The sequence below is a fragment of the Pituophis catenifer genome, unplaced genomic scaffold (genome assembly GCF_029215685.1).
Source record: "Pituophis catenifer annectens isolate HBS135680 unplaced genomic scaffold, rPitCat1.0.hap2 SCAF_7, whole genome shotgun sequence".
In the NCBI taxonomy this organism is placed as follows: domain Eukaryota; kingdom Metazoa; phylum Chordata; class Lepidosauria; order Squamata; family Colubridae; genus Pituophis; species Pituophis catenifer.
Window position 1 is genome coordinate 19655879 of NW_027256887.1, and position 17309 is coordinate 19673187.

At 38.3% G+C, this 17309-nt stretch overlaps 1 protein-coding gene across 1 annotated transcript in view; it reads right to left on the reverse strand.

Moving 5' to 3' along the window:
* Window positions 1–5154: 5154 nt before the first annotated feature.
* HDAC10 (histone deacetylase 10) overlaps window positions 5155–17309 on the reverse strand; it is a 28121-nt gene continuing 15966 nt past the window's right edge. Inside the window, exons 14-20 of the mRNA XM_070947254.1 lie at window positions 12482–12569; window positions 10661–10746; window positions 8983–9036; window positions 8616–8697; window positions 7337–7522; window positions 5330–5489; window positions 5155–5180 (exon numbers count right to left, since the gene is read on the reverse strand). Coding sequence (XP_070803355.1) covers window positions 5155–5180; window positions 5330–5489; window positions 7337–7522; window positions 8616–8697; window positions 8983–9036; window positions 10661–10746; window positions 12482–12569 — 682 coding nt within the window. The remainder of the gene's footprint in view (window positions 5181–5329; window positions 5490–7336; window positions 7523–8615; window positions 8698–8982; window positions 9037–10660; window positions 10747–12481; window positions 12570–17309) is intronic.

The following is a 17309-nucleotide window of genomic DNA, read 5'->3' on the forward strand; positions in this document are numbered from 1 at the left end:
ATATTCCGCCGTGCCCTGAAAACATTTCTATTCCAACAAGCTGGTCTGGCCTAACTCTCCCTTTTTAATTGGCTTTTAAACTGGCTTTTAAATTGGGTTTTAAACCTCTTTAGATAAATTTGGATGTTTTTAATCTTTGAGCCTAAATTACTTAATCTGTTTCTTAATAGTTTTTAACTTCTATATGTATTTGTATTTATTATGGCTGTTCACCACCCTGAGTCCTTCGGGAGTAGGGCGGTATACAAATATGAAAAATAAATAAATAAATAAATAAATATTACTACTGTATCTTGTCTTTTTATGTACACTGAGAGGATATGCATCAAAGACAAATTCCTTGTGTGTCCAATCACACTCGGCCAATAAAGAATTCTATTCTATTCTAAATACTGTTAAGAATGGTCAGAAAACGGAAAGGATGCACCTGAAGTTCGGAAGAAGGAGATTATTTTATTATTTACAATTATTTTCAACTGATACAACGGCTACCTCGCAGATTATCTTCCCCTGCAGAGAAGGGACTACCGTAGCGTGGCGACGGGTAGAATTCCCTAGGTAAGTAGCAATGTACAATGCCTCCTCTCTCCGCCATCGGCACGCCCCAGTGCTGGCTGGGGATGATGGGTCTTATAGTTCGGTATCCTTGTTGCTGCTGTTGTCGGTATCCTAGAAGCCACCAATTTGGGAAAAAGTGGGGACCCACGTAGAAAGGCGGAGGGTTCTATGGCGTTCGGAGGGAAAGGAAACCCGGGCGTTGGCGGACCACAGGCCCGGTTCCCGTCTCCAGGAAAGGTGGGTCGTCCGGGTCTCGAGCCACTTCTGGTGGGTCGCCGCCCTCCCGAGGTGACTGAAAACTTAGGCAGGCAAGAGAAGCCGGAGCTCCTAACTGGACAACCGATACTGGGGGAATCCGCCCTTGACGAGCCTGGGGTAGCCGAGTCGAAAAGGCGCCATTTCCCCCTCCTCTCCCAAATAAATTATTATTAATAATAATAATAATAAAAAGCTTTCCCTCATCCCATCCCGGTCGCCAAGTCAGGGAGACCTTCCGCCGCCTCCAACGCTTAAAATTCAAAGAAAAGCCGACCTACCGCGGGGCACGAAAAGAAACAGCAGGATTGAGGCGGAGCTACCGCAGGAGGGAGGAGTCAGGCAGGCGCAGAAGGGCCGCTCTGGTAGGAAAGGGAGGCACGTAATAGGGGGGTGGGCTGGGATCGATGATCTCACCCTGACAAGCCAGGGAGGAAGATTCAGGCTCCGGCGCTCAACAAGGCGGGGCGTAAAGGGAGAAGGGAGGCGATTGGCTGACTGGGAGGCGGCGGGTGGTGCTTATTGGGTATGTATGCAAGGCGCGCGCGCCTGAAGCAACAATCTCGCGCTGTCCTATGTTGGGACTCTACCCTGTACGACAGGGGTCTGCAACGTTGGCAACTTTAAGACTTGTGGACTTCAACTCCCAGAATTCCTCAGCCAGCTTTGCTTTACTTTGCTGGCTGAGGAATTCTGGGAGTTGAAGTCCACAAGTCTTAAAGTTGCCAAGGTTGCAGACCCCCGCTGTACGAGATTAAAGCTCGGATTTTTTTCCCGGTCCTGAATTAAATGGCTTGTGTAGGTTTCCAACAATACGCCCCACCCCCAATCCAAAAACCTCCCACCGCGCGTTGGCTATAGCAATTGACGTGAACATGCTCCACGGGTGGGGATAGAAATGCAGGCAAGAGGTTTTAAGATTTTCAAGCTTAACAGCAGTGAAACACCCGAGGACAAGAAAAGGGGTTTGAGTTCTTCAAGATGGGACCTGGCTTTTTTATATATGACAGGTGATGCTTGCTAATACTTAGATTGGCCTGTATCTTTGGTGAATTGATTAATTTTCAAGTAGTCGTCCGAATCTAAAATTGGATTAATGTGTATATCTTGGCTCAGGTTGGGATTGTGTGAATACAAAACCTGTGGTTTTGTGCAGCATAGTAGATAATCATGAATGAATTCAGTATAATTATCATGTACAAATTATATTCCAACTTCATTACATCTAGTTGATGGCCCCCCCAGAACCAAATTCACTTTTATTCAGTTCCCAGCACATCTGAACAGAATAGATTAGAATTCTTTATTGGCCAAATGTGATTGGATACACAAGGAATTTGTCTTGGTGCATATGCTCTCAGTGTACATGAAAAGAAAAGATACATTTGTCAAGAATCATAAGATACAACACTTAATAATAGTCATAGGAAACAAATAAACAATCAAATCATATTAGGAAACAGTCAATATAAATCGTAAGGATATCAGCAACAAGATTACAGTCATACAGTCATAAGTGGGAGGAGATGGGTGATAAGAACAATGAGAAGATTAATAATAGTGCAGACTTAGTAACTAGTTTGACAGTGTTGAGGGAATTATTTGTTTAGCAGAGGCATGGTGTTCAGGAAAAAACTTCTTGTGTCTAGTTCTTCTGGTGTGCAGTGCTCTATAGCGTCGTTTTAAGGGTAGGAGTTGAAACAGTTTATGTCCAGGATGTGAGGGGTATGTAAATATTTTCACAGCTCTCTTTTTGACTCGTGCAGTATACAGGTCCTCAATGGAAGGCAGGTTGATAGCAATTGTTTTTTCTGCTAAGTCTTTACTGAAAAAGTTTGCAAAAATTGAGTACAAGTCCATGTACTGTAATTGGACACATACATGTAGTGATCTTGGAAACAATATAGAAGCTTTCTCTGGAGATGTTTTTTAACTTCCTAGTCCAACCTGCAATAACAGCACTCCGTGACGTCATGCTGGCCAACATGACCATGGAAATGTCTTTGGACAATGCTGGCTCAATGGCCTTGAAACAGAGATGGGCACCATCCCCTAAAGTCAGCAACTATTAGCGGAGTAAAATCCACAGGGACTCCTTTCCTCCTTTAGTCCAACCTGCAATTTCTCCAAGTACAACCAGTGCCAATCCTATTTAACTTTCAGTTCCAGACTACATCAGACAGATGCCATGACCTGCTGAGTAATATAAAAAAACATTTTTTCCTCCAGTTACGGCTTTTTGCTCCAATTATTGGTCATTGTTGAAATATTTAAAACTTCACTAACATCTCATAGATATTAGTAATCTTACTGATCATACATTAAAGTGATTTCTTACACATGTAAGATAATCTCATGAGAGTTTGTAATTAAGTTTATTTAACATTGCAAAAATTATACATGAGAAATAGGCTTTACTCAGTAGTTGACATTATTCAGATTTAATTTATAAATATACATGTCAGTGGGGAGTTACTACAGGAATGCAATCCCATTTGTGATCCCTATATCTTTTTTTCCTTGGCTTGAGCTAAAGATATTAACCTCCTTTTCCATATTAAAAAAGTGGAGCTGTACAGTGCTAATTGGCTATCCCATATGTCTGCCTACTTAAGAGCAGGGCCACACAAAGCCTATATATCACAACCCCTTGTTTGCCAGAACAGTTTGTAAAGACTAAAAGGACACAATAAACCAACTAACAGAATAACAAAATAGCAGAGTTGGGAGGGACCTTGGAGGTCTTCTAGTCCAACCTTCTACTCAAGCAGGAGACCCTATATCATTCCAGACAAGTGGCTGTCCAGTCCCTTCTTAAAAGCCTTGAGTGATGGAGCACCCACAAATTCTGAAGGCAAGCCATTCCACTGGTTAATTATTCGCACTGTTAGGAAATTTCTCCTTAGTTCTAGGTTGCTTCTCTCCTTGATTAGTTTCCATCCATTGTTTCTTGTCTTGCCTTCTTTGGAAAATAGGTTGATCCCCCTTCTTTGGGGCAGCTCCTCAAATATTGGAGCATTGCTATCATGTCTCCCCTAATCCTTCTTTTCACTAGACAAACCAAATTCCTACAACCATTCTTATGTTTTAGCCTCTAGCCCCTAATTTTATTTATTTATTTTATTTATTATTGAATTTCTATACCGCCCTACTCCCGAAGGACTCAGGGCGGTGCACAGCCATGAAATAAAACACATAGATATACAAAATTTAAAATCGAATAAAATGAATTAAATAAATTTGGCTGAATTAATACCCGTAATTTAAGATACCCATATTTTAAAATACATTAAAAATTTAGAATTTACACTTAAAAGGGAGAAGATTTAGGCGAGGCCAGCTTGATGAAATAAAAGCGTCTTTAACTCACGGCGGAAGGTGCGCAGATCCGGAATCCTCCGTATCTCTGGGGGGAGCTCATTCCAGATCGTCGGTGTCCCCACAGAGAAGGCTCTCCCCCTAGGGGCCGACAGCCGACATTGTTTGGCCGACGGCACCTGGAGGAGCCCCTCTCTGTGGGAGCGTACTGGTCGGTGGGAGGCTGTTGGTGGTAGTAGGCGGTCCCGTAAGTAACCAGGTCCCAAGCCATAATAATAATCTTTGTTGCTCCTTTCTTCACTCTTTCCAGAGTCTCAACATTTTTTATAATATGGTGACCAAACCTGGTTGCAGTATTCTAAGGGTGGTCTTACTAAGGCTTTATAAATGGTATTAATATCTCACGTGATCTTGATTTTAACCCTCTTAATGCAAACTAGGACTGTGTTGGCTTTTTTTGGCTGCCGTTACCCATTACTGGCTCATTTTTAAGTGATTGTCCACTAGGACTCCAAGATCTCTCTCTCAGTTACTGCTATTGAGCCAAATTTTACCTAATCTATACCTGTACATTTGATTTTTCTTGTCTAAGTATAAAATTTATTATTTTTCTTATTTTTCATTTTGTTAAATAGGTTCCAGTGTTCAAATCTGTCAAGATCTATCTGGCTCTTGAGTCTATTTTCTGTAGTGTTGTCTATTCCTGCCAGTTTATTGTCATTGGCAAATTTGATGAGTTTCCCTTCTATTCATGCATTCATTCAGTATTCATGCAATATTCATACATTTATACAGTAGATATAAAATATTTATACATTTTTACTGTATAAAAATTTAAAAAGTCTTTATAGCAAAGCCAACAGCATTTCTAAAGTTAACAGGCTGGAAGATAGTTTTCAATATAAAAATTATATAAAAATCAGTTCAGAAACTGATTTTGTGCCCTTTTATTCATAAAGCATATCTTGTTCTGATCTTTTGTTTTGTTTTCTTGAGGAAGAAAAGAGATTGTTGAAATCAAGATTACTTTCCATCTTTGAAGTTTTTTGCTACACAAAACAAAAAGACAATGTAGTCAGATTTTGTAACAAAAATGCTCTTGAGAATCTCTAACTTCAAGTAATTCAAAGCTCAGCAGTAAGATATTTAAAGGTAATGAAGATTTACATTTTGTTTTCATTCATCTCTGATTGGTTACCTGAACACTGAAGCAATTTCCATTCCTGTTGAAATTGCGCTCTTAATTCTTTTATCACTTCCACATTCTCCTGTAAATCTGGTGCAAAGTTCTCAAAGTTGGGTATAAAGTCACCTGTTAAGATGTTGGCTATATCTTGCATTATTTTTTCTTCAGTATCCTTTAAAAATAAAGTAAAACACTTGCATAAATGTGTACTGATCTCCAAAAAAGAAAAAGAAACAGCATTTTATTGCTTGCAGTGTCATTTCTGAGAATTTGTAGTCTATTGAATGACTGTATTGAATTACTGGACTAAGCCATAATACGGCTTGCTTAGTTTTGGTTTAGTGAATTGTATAACTAGACCTCTGTGGTTGGTAAACCTTGGTTTATAGCTTGGCATTTTCTGCAAACCCAAACAAATTGGATTTATTTGGTAAGACACAATGAAACACACCATGCTTAGTGCAATGTGGGAATATATCCATTTAGGAGTCAGTTATCTTTACTATTATAAATCAGTCTTCTTCAACTGTGAGGTGGAACTCCCGAGAAATCTCTCAGCAATTTGTGAGGTCAGAATCCTTACATAAGTATCTGTCTATATCCGTGATGGCGAACCTATGGCTTGTGTGCCAGAGGTGACCCGCAGCACCCTCTCTGTGGGCACGCGAGCCATCACCCCAGCTCAGTTCCACTGGGCATGCGCCTCCCACCAGCCAGTTGGTCTTTGTGTCTCTGCCGCGCATGCGCAGGGGGCAGGGCACAGGCGTGTGGGGGGCGTGTGCATGCACGGGTGGGACACATGTGGGGGTACACACATGGGAGTGGGGGATGGGCGCATGCGGGGAGCTGTATGTGCATGGCCAGGGTGGGGCGCATGTGGGGGCTGCACCCGCATTTTGGGTGTTTGGGTGCACACGCATGCATTCGTGCGCATGCATGCTTTGGCCACTCGGTCTGGAAAAGTTTAGCCATCACTGGTCTATATTGTCCCAGGGTGCTTTTCCTAAAAGGCAACTGGACTTTGGTTTTTTCCCTTGAAAACGTTTGTTTTGTCATCCAAGAAGCTTCTTCTGAAAAAGTTTCTTAGATGAGAAGCAAACAGTTTGTATGTGTACGTGTAATCAGGCTAGAGCAGGGGTGTCAAACTCATGGCGTCACGTGATGTATCACATTTTTCCCCTTCACTAAGCCAGGCGTGAATGTGGCCAGCGCATGATGCATCCAGTCCGTGGGCTTGACAGCCCTGAGCTAGAGCAATGAAACAGAAGCACTGTCAAAATCTTGCTCTCAACTTTCCCCCACCCCCTCCCTTTATCTGGGCATGATGGCTAAAAGTTTTCCCAAAGTGGAATGGATTTTGATGATGGTGTCCTGTCAAAACTTGCTTTGAGTTTTGTTCCTTGCTTTGCCTGCATCAGCTTGGTCTAACAATGGAAAGTTGTGGTGTTACAAAGTTTGAGAACCCCTGGTGATAAATATATTAAAATTGAGTTATTAATAGGAAGCTTCATATTTCTTTCTTGCTAAATTCTAACCACAATGAAATCATTCATTGTATTTGGGAGGGGTGTTGTTTCACATATGTTCATTTATTATTTTAGAGATGTCATGATGCTGCAGAGTTAAAGAACCCCTGCAATAATTGTTATGCATGTTTTGTTTGTTTGATTTATTTAGATTTTTCCAGGATCCAGGCATAGGAACATAAACTTAGAAGCAAAGCTATTCTTCAGGTTGAATCTCAAAAAGATGCTTTGGCACACAGATACAAAATATTGTCTGAACCACTTTAAAGACAACACATCTTTTCTTTGAATTTTCAGTTGCCTTTCACTCTCTTTTAGAACCGAAATTGAAATGCTATAGCACCTTACTAGATTCTTCATGTATTTGCTTCAGGAAAACAAGAGAATCTGAAACTATAGACAGTTTTAGAAGGAATTACTCACACATTTCCCCTGGATCCTTTCTTCTAAAAAATAAGCTATTTTGTTGTAAAACCACTTATGTACTCCTTACCTGAATTACAGCAAGAATCTGAGATTCTGCTAATCCTTGCAGTAAACTAATAAGCAAGGAAATTCTATTTTTGCCAAGGTTCTGGTTTGGTCCAACAATTACAATGGTTAAATTAGGCTGATAGCTGTATGCAACTGGAAGAATAAATCCAAAGGTAGCAGAGAAGAAGTTGTTGGTTTTAGGATCCTTCCAAAAAGAAACAAAAAATTAAAATATTTTGGTTTTATTTATGTTAATGAATGTTAGCATATTAAAATTATCCAAAACTAAATTTCTCAATTTCTCAATATAAAAACGATATTTACATATTACTTGTGTAAAGGGATTAAAAAACCTGAGAGATCTATAGGGCCATAACACTAACATGCAGTTCTTTCCAGCCCAATAATTAAGTATATGAATGCTCAGAAGCTTGATGTTTACTTTCATCTATGTGGGGTGAAGTAGGGGTAGGAAGTATTCACCTTCTGCTGACTGTGACTTCACCAGAAGAGGTGTTTTGAATTTTGGGGGGGATGGGGAAGGGGTTTAGCCTCTTGCTTTAAACATTGGAGGCTTCCTACATTCAAATTATGTGCATTCATACTGTTAAAAAAACCCTCAAAATTATGCTGCTGAAATTTGGCCATTTTGCTGCTGAACATCATTAGTAAAATCTTGGAGTGTTTTTATTTGTACTGCTCTATGACTGTGATAAACTGAATAGGTTGAATAGGTCTGCATGAACAAACTTTTGTTGTTCCTGGATCCCAGAGTGAACAAACAAGTAACTCTTTTCATGTCTGATTAATATAATCAGACTTCCTTGATTCAGATGTCCATAAAAAACTATGTGGAAGTCAGTGGTGGGAAAAACCATCTATCTGTTTTACAATTGTGCTTTTTCTCAGTCCTTTCCAATTCATGCCAGGAAGACAAGGGTTAAAGATTGTGCTAACGTTTCGAAGTTTCTAAAAATGATGTGCCAATTTCTTCCACCGTAGCAGTTCTTCAGTTTATCTCAAATATATTTATAGCATTTGCTACAAGACTGATTGATTGGTTATTAAATTTATAGCCCACCCAACTCAAAGCATGACTCTAGGTGGCAAACTGTACATTTCCAGCAGGCAGAATTATCAGTTGGAGCACAATATTCAAATATTTGCATGTCATCCACATTCTAAATCTCCACAGTGAAAATTGCTGAATATATAGTTCAACTCAAAATTTATGTCCTTGCATTCTCACTAAATCATACTTGGGTGATAAAAAAAAGACCATAAAATGCCACACCTACTTCTTTCCAGTTGAGAGAGATATTGTGTTTGGTGTTAACTTGTTCAAAATGTTTAGCACAAATATTGATCAAGAGCACTTTGCTGTAAAATATTAAAGAAAATAGGTTCTATAAATATTAACTCTATAAAATAGTTGCCACACTGGTAATAATAAAATAAAGCAAATACACATATCTGGGAAATATACAAACTGTAAAGAACTGCTATAATCAAATACATGTTTTAGATGTAAAATTATTCTAATAAAAAAAAAAGAGATTCAAAGTTCCATGTTTTTCTTACGAAGCCCCACTGACCTTAGCAGAATTTCATTTTCAGAACCAACTGCACAAATTTAAATAAACTGGTTGCAATACTGAGACTTACTCATCATCCAACTCAATTTTCATGTCCATGTCACCAACAAATACACACAGGACTCTGCAAAACAAAATATTTCAAGATCTGTTATGCATATATATAATATTTATTTATATCCTACCTTTATTATTTTTTATAAATAACTCAAGGTGGCAAATTTACCAAATACATCTTCCTCTTTCATTTTCTTGCAATAACAACCCTGTGAGATATGTTGGGCTGAGAGAGACTGACTAGTCTAAGGCATAACTAGAAGTAGCCTGGTGCCTTAACCAGTAGACAAAACTCAGTAGACAAAACTTAATTGAAATCCAATTTCTTTTACTACCGGTTCTGTGGGTGTGGCATGGCTTGGTGGGCGTGGCAGGGGAAGGATACTGCAAAATCTCCATTCCCTCCCCACTCTGGGGCCAGCCAGAGGTGTTATTTGCCGGTTCTCCAAACTGCTCAAAATTTCCGCTACCAGTTCTCCAGAACCTGTCAGAAGCTTCTGGATTTCACTGACAAAACTTTATGATAAATAGCTTCATTTATGTAAGGTAATCTGATAATGGACTACATAAAAAAACTGGCATAGCTGAGAGTCCAACAAAATTCACCATGTATAGCCAGCTACCATTATAATTGCAGTATGAATAACAAATCCTGAAAATTCAGTGAAGGAATTGATAATCTAAACCTCTAAATTTAAGAGCTCTTTTATAATTCTATATGTATAATTCTGACAATATGCTAACTAGAAAAAACAATTTAAGGATTATAGCATATATGGCAAAAGTTTCCTAGTCTATAAATTAATATTATGCATCATGAACAACAGATGTGCAGTCTAATTTATTTCTATCCAAGTAATATATTCTGTATTCATTCAGTAGCAGCAAACCTCTGCTTTTTACCGTAGCCCAACCATCCCCTAGGTATACGGTACCTATTTAGTCTTTTTCTACCACCACAACTATGTAGTCTTTTGCGTCTTCGTTATCATATACATTCATAGTATTCTTAAAATGGATCAAATTGCGCACAGTGCAATTCTGAATAAACTACTCAGAAAAAAATCCCACTGTGTTAAATGGAGTTTATTCATATACTAATGAGTACTGTTCACTTTGCATATAGAGTGCGTATGTATATAAAATAGCCCAGGTTATGACAGATTCATTGCTTTTCAAAATCTGTCAAGAATTTTCCCAAGTCCCTAAATAATAGACAATGTTAAGAACTGAAAGCATTAGTCAAAAAAGTCACAATATTTAGAGTTGTGCACGCTTTGAAAAGGTGTTGATAAAAGAGAATATCTGTGGGGTCTTTGGTGCTCTCTGAGTTTGTGGTTTTCTTGCAGACGTTTCACTGCCAAACTAGCTAACATCTATTTGGTAATGAAAAGTCTGCAAGAAAACCACTAAGTTCAGAGAACACCAAGGACCCCATTGAAAAAATGCACTTGGTTTGCAGAAGATGGCTAATTAAAGTTAGTATGATTCCTAAAAACATTAATACTTTTTTTCAGGCTCATGCAGATGGCTAAAAAAATTTAACTATTTCAATGAATAGTAGAGAGGTGCTGCCTTAATGTGACATTCACAGAATGTCTTTGAATCATTTTTGAATAATAATTTATTACATTGTCCTTTAAGTACACAACTGTGCAAGAAAATATTAGGCACAACGTTCTTATACCTACTTTTGTACCTTCAGGTTTTGACAATGTGCTACCGCAATGGCAGAAGAAAGTGAAGGTGTAGATGAAACTGCAAGCCCATTGATCACCTAAATAACATGATAATAATAATTAAAATGTTACTATTTTATTTAATATTACTTACAATCAAGATTATATAGCTGTATTGCCTTATATGGATACATTCATTGCATATGAATGTCTAGATTGGTATAGTTATAAGAACAAATAAAGTCTCTGCAAATACTGTAAAATTTATATCAAAACAAAATATTTGGACATTTAAAAGCATATCAAGTCTGGATATGTTCCTATTCTGCCACAAAAAGAATAACTTTATTACATTATTACATCTAGAGAAGGATCTCTATTTGAAGAGCTACCAGCAAACACAAGTGTCTGATGACATATTTTCCTTAAATTAAACAGTCAGTTAAATCTTAGTAATGCACAAAATAGGAATGTTTAGTCTGTTTACAGGATACATTCATGTTCTGATTTCAATCAACCAATATTAAGAAAACATTTTGATATGGGACAAATAGAAAGAAACTTAGGCTTCCCCAAGTATAAACAGAAGGATTCCAATTCTAAAAAGCATGTTGTTCGCACAAAGAAATTTGATTAACTAATTAACTAAACACTAATAATTTGGTACCACCCTCTACTATTCATTTGGGCATATTAACTGTGCAAAGAGGGAATTATTGTCATTTAAGTTAACAAAAGTATTAGGACTGACTTAAGTTGTTTTCTACTCAGTAACTTTTATCCTAGCAAAGATTATGCATGAATAAATGTCTACTTTGGCATAGAGATGGACTACTTCCCATCTGGGCCTCTTCAAACTCTTACATAATTTTGTACAGGCATGTATACAAGTTATACAGCCACAGATATACAGTATAGGGAGGATGGAGGCAAATAATGAAATACATATCATGATGCCACAATTATTATTTAAATATTTTCTTCTGCCAATTTACTGTTTTTATAAAACAACTCAAGACAGTGAACACACTTAATACTCCCTTTTCCTCCTATTTTCCAACAACAAATTTTTCCAACCTGTGAGGTGAATTGGCTGAGAGAAAGAGAGTGATTGACCCAAAGTCACCCAGCCGGCTCTGGGACTTATATCCCACACTGGAACAAAAGCCAAGATCTGCATTGTTATTTCTTTGGCCTTGTGGTTACCTGAGGACATTTACTGTATGCACGCAGCCCGTCTTGACGTCAAGCAAGCTTTTCCAGCTCTAGCAAAAATGTTTAATATTTATTCATAAGATGTGATTTACTGGTTTCAGAAAAATTATTCACACCTCTGTAACCCAGGTTAGTCTTCTCTCTATACAGTTGACAGGTTTACTGAGTTAATTGAAATGTGTTATTGTTACTAGCATTAGCATTTACATTACAGCACGATGCCCAAGGTGGGAATATATGCAGCCTTTACCTTAGCAGTAATAGAGAAATTATGCAGCAATTAGTGTAATGGGATAATAATGCATTGTTCTAGGAGAATATAAAGAGTTAACCAGCCATATAATAATTGGGTAGTTAAGCATGCAGATGGAACTTGTGATATATCTCTTTAAAGAGAATGAATTTACATCCTAATTGCTTGAGAGACATAATGTGAGATCCACCAGCCTACATCTAAGATGCTATGGAAAATGACCAAAAAAGAAACATATCAAGTGGTTTTTTTTATTTTGGAAAAAAAAGGCAACTGGACTAAAATATATTTAGTTCTCCTCAAAACTAACTAGAAGAAAATATGTCATTTCGAATCAACCCAGATTTCCAAATGATTAACATTACCTCCTTTTTAATGATTTTGTTAAGGACAGCCAGCATGTTCAAGAGTAAGTTTAGAGCTTCTTCTTTCATATTTTTCACATCAAATGCACTGTGAAATACATATATTTGAATGATCATTATACACCAGAACATTTGGAACAATTGTACTACTTGAACAACATGTTGAGGTTTGAATTTATGACTTTTTAATGGACATATAAAAGTTGCCCAAATTATAAATTACTCTGCGTACTGTACACTAAAAGTGTTGTCCCTATTATTCAGGAGGAATATTATTGTTAGGTTCAGCTTGCAGCGTACTCCTAACTTGTTGGCCAGGCAATATCTGTTTCTTTAAGAAACAACTGAGCCACGTAATCAGGGTTTGCTGAACCCTGTAATTAGGCTACAGTGCATAAATAAGCAGCACAGAGAAGCGTTCCTTCTTCCTGGTTTTTCCTGCTTCTTCCGGATTGATACCTGATTGTATCCTGTTGCTTACTGCGTATGGTACTGTATACCAAGAGTTACTAAAGTCTGTTTGCTTTGGTAAGGGAAGATACTTACTGGACTGATATTACTGTTTATGACCTTGGACTGTTTTACTTACACCGAGACTGTTATCTATAAAGTATTATTCTCACAAGAGCTGGACGTTTATCTCCTTCCCTGTGTGTTTCTGCTCTGCTCGTTGCACAAGCAACAAATACTTTTTACACACACCCTAACATTGGTTATGGGCCCAGAACGTTCCAGGGCTCTTTAATTTGTTTTTGTGGAAGTGAGAAGTGCAGGCAGTGGGTGTAGTAGTCAAGATGATGGCTTTTGAGCAAGGTACAAGTTATTCTACCATAACCCGGTTGGATGGAACAAACTATGTTACTTGGTCCACAAAGTGCTGTCTACTTTTGCGAAAAGAAGGACTGTGGGACATGGTTAATAATCCACCGGACATAACTGCACTGAATGCTGATGATGAAGAAGATGCCAAAAAGATAGTGAAGTTTCACAGGGACAACGAGCGTGCTTTATGCATCATTGGCCTGACACTGGGAGACCAGCAACTTGTCCATTTCCGGGGCGAAGAGTCTGCTGCGAGGTGTTGGTCAAAGCTAAAGAAGCTCTACGTTCGTGACTCTGTGGGTGTCCATATCTACCTGACACGGAAATTATTTCGCTTACATCTTCAGAAAGGAGGAGACATGATGGCTCACCTGGACTCCATGACAGGGCTTTTCCAGGAGCTACATGAGAAAGACCTTGTGTTTACTGAACTGCAGCAAGTTTATATTATTCTTTCATCGTTGGATGACAGTTATGACTCTTTTGTTTCATCATTAGAAGTATTGTCTAGAGATGAACTAACATTGGCCAGTATAACTGGTAGGTTACTGGATGAGGCCAAACGTAGGCAAGAACGAGACCAGTTAAGGATGCAACAGCAACCAAAAGTGGAAGCTGTATATGAGAATGTCAATATTGTTAAACGCTGTTATGCATGTGGGGCTAAGGGGCACATTGCAAAATATTGTAAAAATAGGAAAGTGTCTGCTAGAAACTCTGCTAAACCCAGGAAAAGGTGTAATTTAGCAACCAGTTCATCTAATAATATAAGAGATGATTGGTGGGTGATTGATAGTGGTGCCTCTCAATCAATAACAAAAAACAGAAAACTGTTTCTAAATATGAAGAAAAGTACTAAAAAGGTCAAATTAGCTAATGGCTGGAATGTGACTGTAGCTGGGGAGGGACTTGTTCAATGTTCTATTAGTAAGCACCCTTTACCCATGCTTTATATCCCTAGTTTGAAATATAACCTTTTATCTGTAAAGTCATTACTACATTCTGGGTTTACAGTAACTTTTAAAAATAACAAATGTTTGCTGGAATGTGAAGGCACTGTAGTTACTGCAGAATTAGAAAACGACTTATTTGTCATTAGGGATAAGTCATTACTGTTAGTTCAGTCAAAAGCTAAATTTGGAAATGTAAAGCCTCATGATGAATGCGTACATTTACTACATAGAAGGCTTGGTCATCTGAATTTCAGGTTGTTGAATTTGACTGTTAAGCAGTCTAACGGCATCAATTTAAGGGCTTGCAGCAAATACCTGAACTGTAATACTTGTAACCAGCATAAAAGTAAAGTTACACCTGCAAACCGCTGCAATGGATTTAAAACAACTAAACCTTTGGAGGTAGTCTTTTTAGACTTAATAGGGCCAAAGAAACCCAGTTTAGGGGGAGCATGCTATATTTTGAGTATAGTTGATCACTTTACCAGATATGGTTTTTGCTACCTTATGAAGTCCAAAAGTGATACGTTTCAATGTATCACAAATTGGCTTCGTTTTGTTGAAAGGAAGCAGAGGTTTAAGGTGAAATGCATTGTTACTGACAATGGAACTGAGTTTACTAACCATCAGTTGGCTAAGTTTTTGAAGGATGCTGGGATACAGCATAAACGTTCTGCCCCTTTTCGGCCAGAACATAATGCATATATAGAAAGAAGAGGCCAGACCCTACAAGCTATGACTAGGACTATGCTGGCTGATGCTTGTTTACCTGATAAATTGTGGGGAGAAGCAATACTATGTGCCAATCATATTTTAAATAATGTGGTGCACTCCTCTACAGGAAAAATACCTTTTACTTTATGGCACGGGAGGAAGCCTGATTTAAGTTATATACATACTTTTGGTGCACCAGCCTGGGTGCATATACCGGTTAGTCAGAGAAGGAAGGACCAACAGAGAGCAAAGAAAATGATTTTTGTTGGCTATGAGGCTAACCATAGGTCCTATAGGTTCTGGGAAAAAGGAACAACAAAAGTTTTGTGTAGCGCTAATGCTAAATTCCTAGAACATGAAGGCTGGGACAGGTTAGAAAAAGCAGACTATGGTTTTACAGATATTGATGTTAAGGTAGACCATATTCCTGATGATAGTTCATCTGAGATGGATGATAAACCATCTATTAAGGTTGAAGAACAGGAACAGGAATCAGGGTTAGGGGAGGATGAACCCAATATACCTGATGTTAGTCCTGTTATGCCTAGACGATCTTCCAGGGACCGGCATCCACCAGATCGCTATAAAGCCACAGTGGTTTGCCAAGTAGATATCGAACCATCCAGTTATCATGATATAAAATTATATCCAGAAAAGGAGCAAAAAGCCTGGCAAGAGGCAATGGATAGAGAAATTGATTCATTGAAGAGGCTTGGTGTCTATGAAGTTGTAAGAATACCACCAAATGAGAAACTTATAGGCTGTAGGTGGGTCTATAAGGTAAAGAAAAGTGTAGATGGGCTAGTAACCCATAAAGCTCGGCTTGTTGCACAAGGGTTCTCACAGACAGATAGAGACTATGATGAGGTTTTTGCTCCAAGTCTACGAGCGAGCACTTTGAGAACGATGCTTGTTTGGGCAGCTAGAAATAAATGCTCTATTACTCATTTAGATGTCGAGACAGCTTACTTGAACGCTCCGTTGAGGCATACAATATATATGAAGAAACCTCCTGGTTATGATACACAGGATAGAACTGAGTGTTGGAGGCTACAAAAAAGCCTATATGGTTTAAGGCAATCAGGTTACGAGTGGAACCAATGTATAGTGCAGGAATTACATAACATTGGGTTCTATGAGGGCGTAGCAGATAAATGTCTGTTTAAAAAAGAACAGGATGGATGTGTTTCATTCTTGTTACTCTTTACAGACGACATTGCCATAATTACCAGAACTGACGCTGAGGCCAGAGAGATTATCAGTCAGTTGCAAACAAAATTTAAACTTAGAAATCTAGGACATATACGGCATTATCTAGGGCTGGATATCCTGAAAACATCTAGAGGATTTAAAATATCACAATCTAATAAGATCTGCAAATTGTTGAAAAAATATGGGATGGAATTATGTAAACCTGCCAAGACTCCTATGGCACAAGAATTTCAGCAGGATAGTTTGCAGAGTCCACAGTTCAGTAAAGAACTGTATCAATCATTAATAGGCAGTTTGTCGTATTTGAGCAACTGGACACGGCCTGATATAGCTTTTAGTGTTAATCAACTAGCACAATATAGTTCAGAGCCTACTGATAGGCATTGGCAGGCTGCTAAACGTGTTCTTAGGTATCTTAAAAGAACATTGCATTTTGCTATGTATTTAGAACCAAATGCCAATATGATATTAAAGGCATATGCTGATGCCAGTTTTGCCAGAAAATCTACGTCTGGAATAGCAATCATGTTGGATAACTGCCTGATTGGATGGAAATCAATTCGCCAGAAACACATAAGTTTGTCTACCATGGAAGCGGAGTTTTCTTGTCTATCACTTACATGTACTGAACTGATTTATTATAAACAGTTGATGGAAGATATTGGATTCAAAATGGATTATCCTATCACGGTTTATGAGGAGAACCAGGCAGCCATTAAAATGGCAACGAATCTTTCTGTAAAGACAAGGACTAAATACACTGATATACGTTATCTGAATGTTCGGCAATGTGTTAAGGATAACATGATTACATTGGAATATTGCGCATCAGAGGACAATATTGCCGACAACTTTACTAAAGCGCAAGGTGCCATTAAACACACCAATTGTTGTGAAAGATTTGGATTAAGAATCTGAAATGTAACTGATACCACTGTACAATGTATGATTTGGATGTGTATTTTTGTTTCTGTATCTATTGTGTATATTGTCCTGCCCAATGGGGAGAATGTTAGGTTCAGCTTGCAGCGTACTCCTAACTTGTTGGCCAGGCAATATCTGTTTCTTTAAGAAACAACTGAGCCACGTAATCAGGGTTTGCTGAACCCTGTAATTAGGCTACAGTG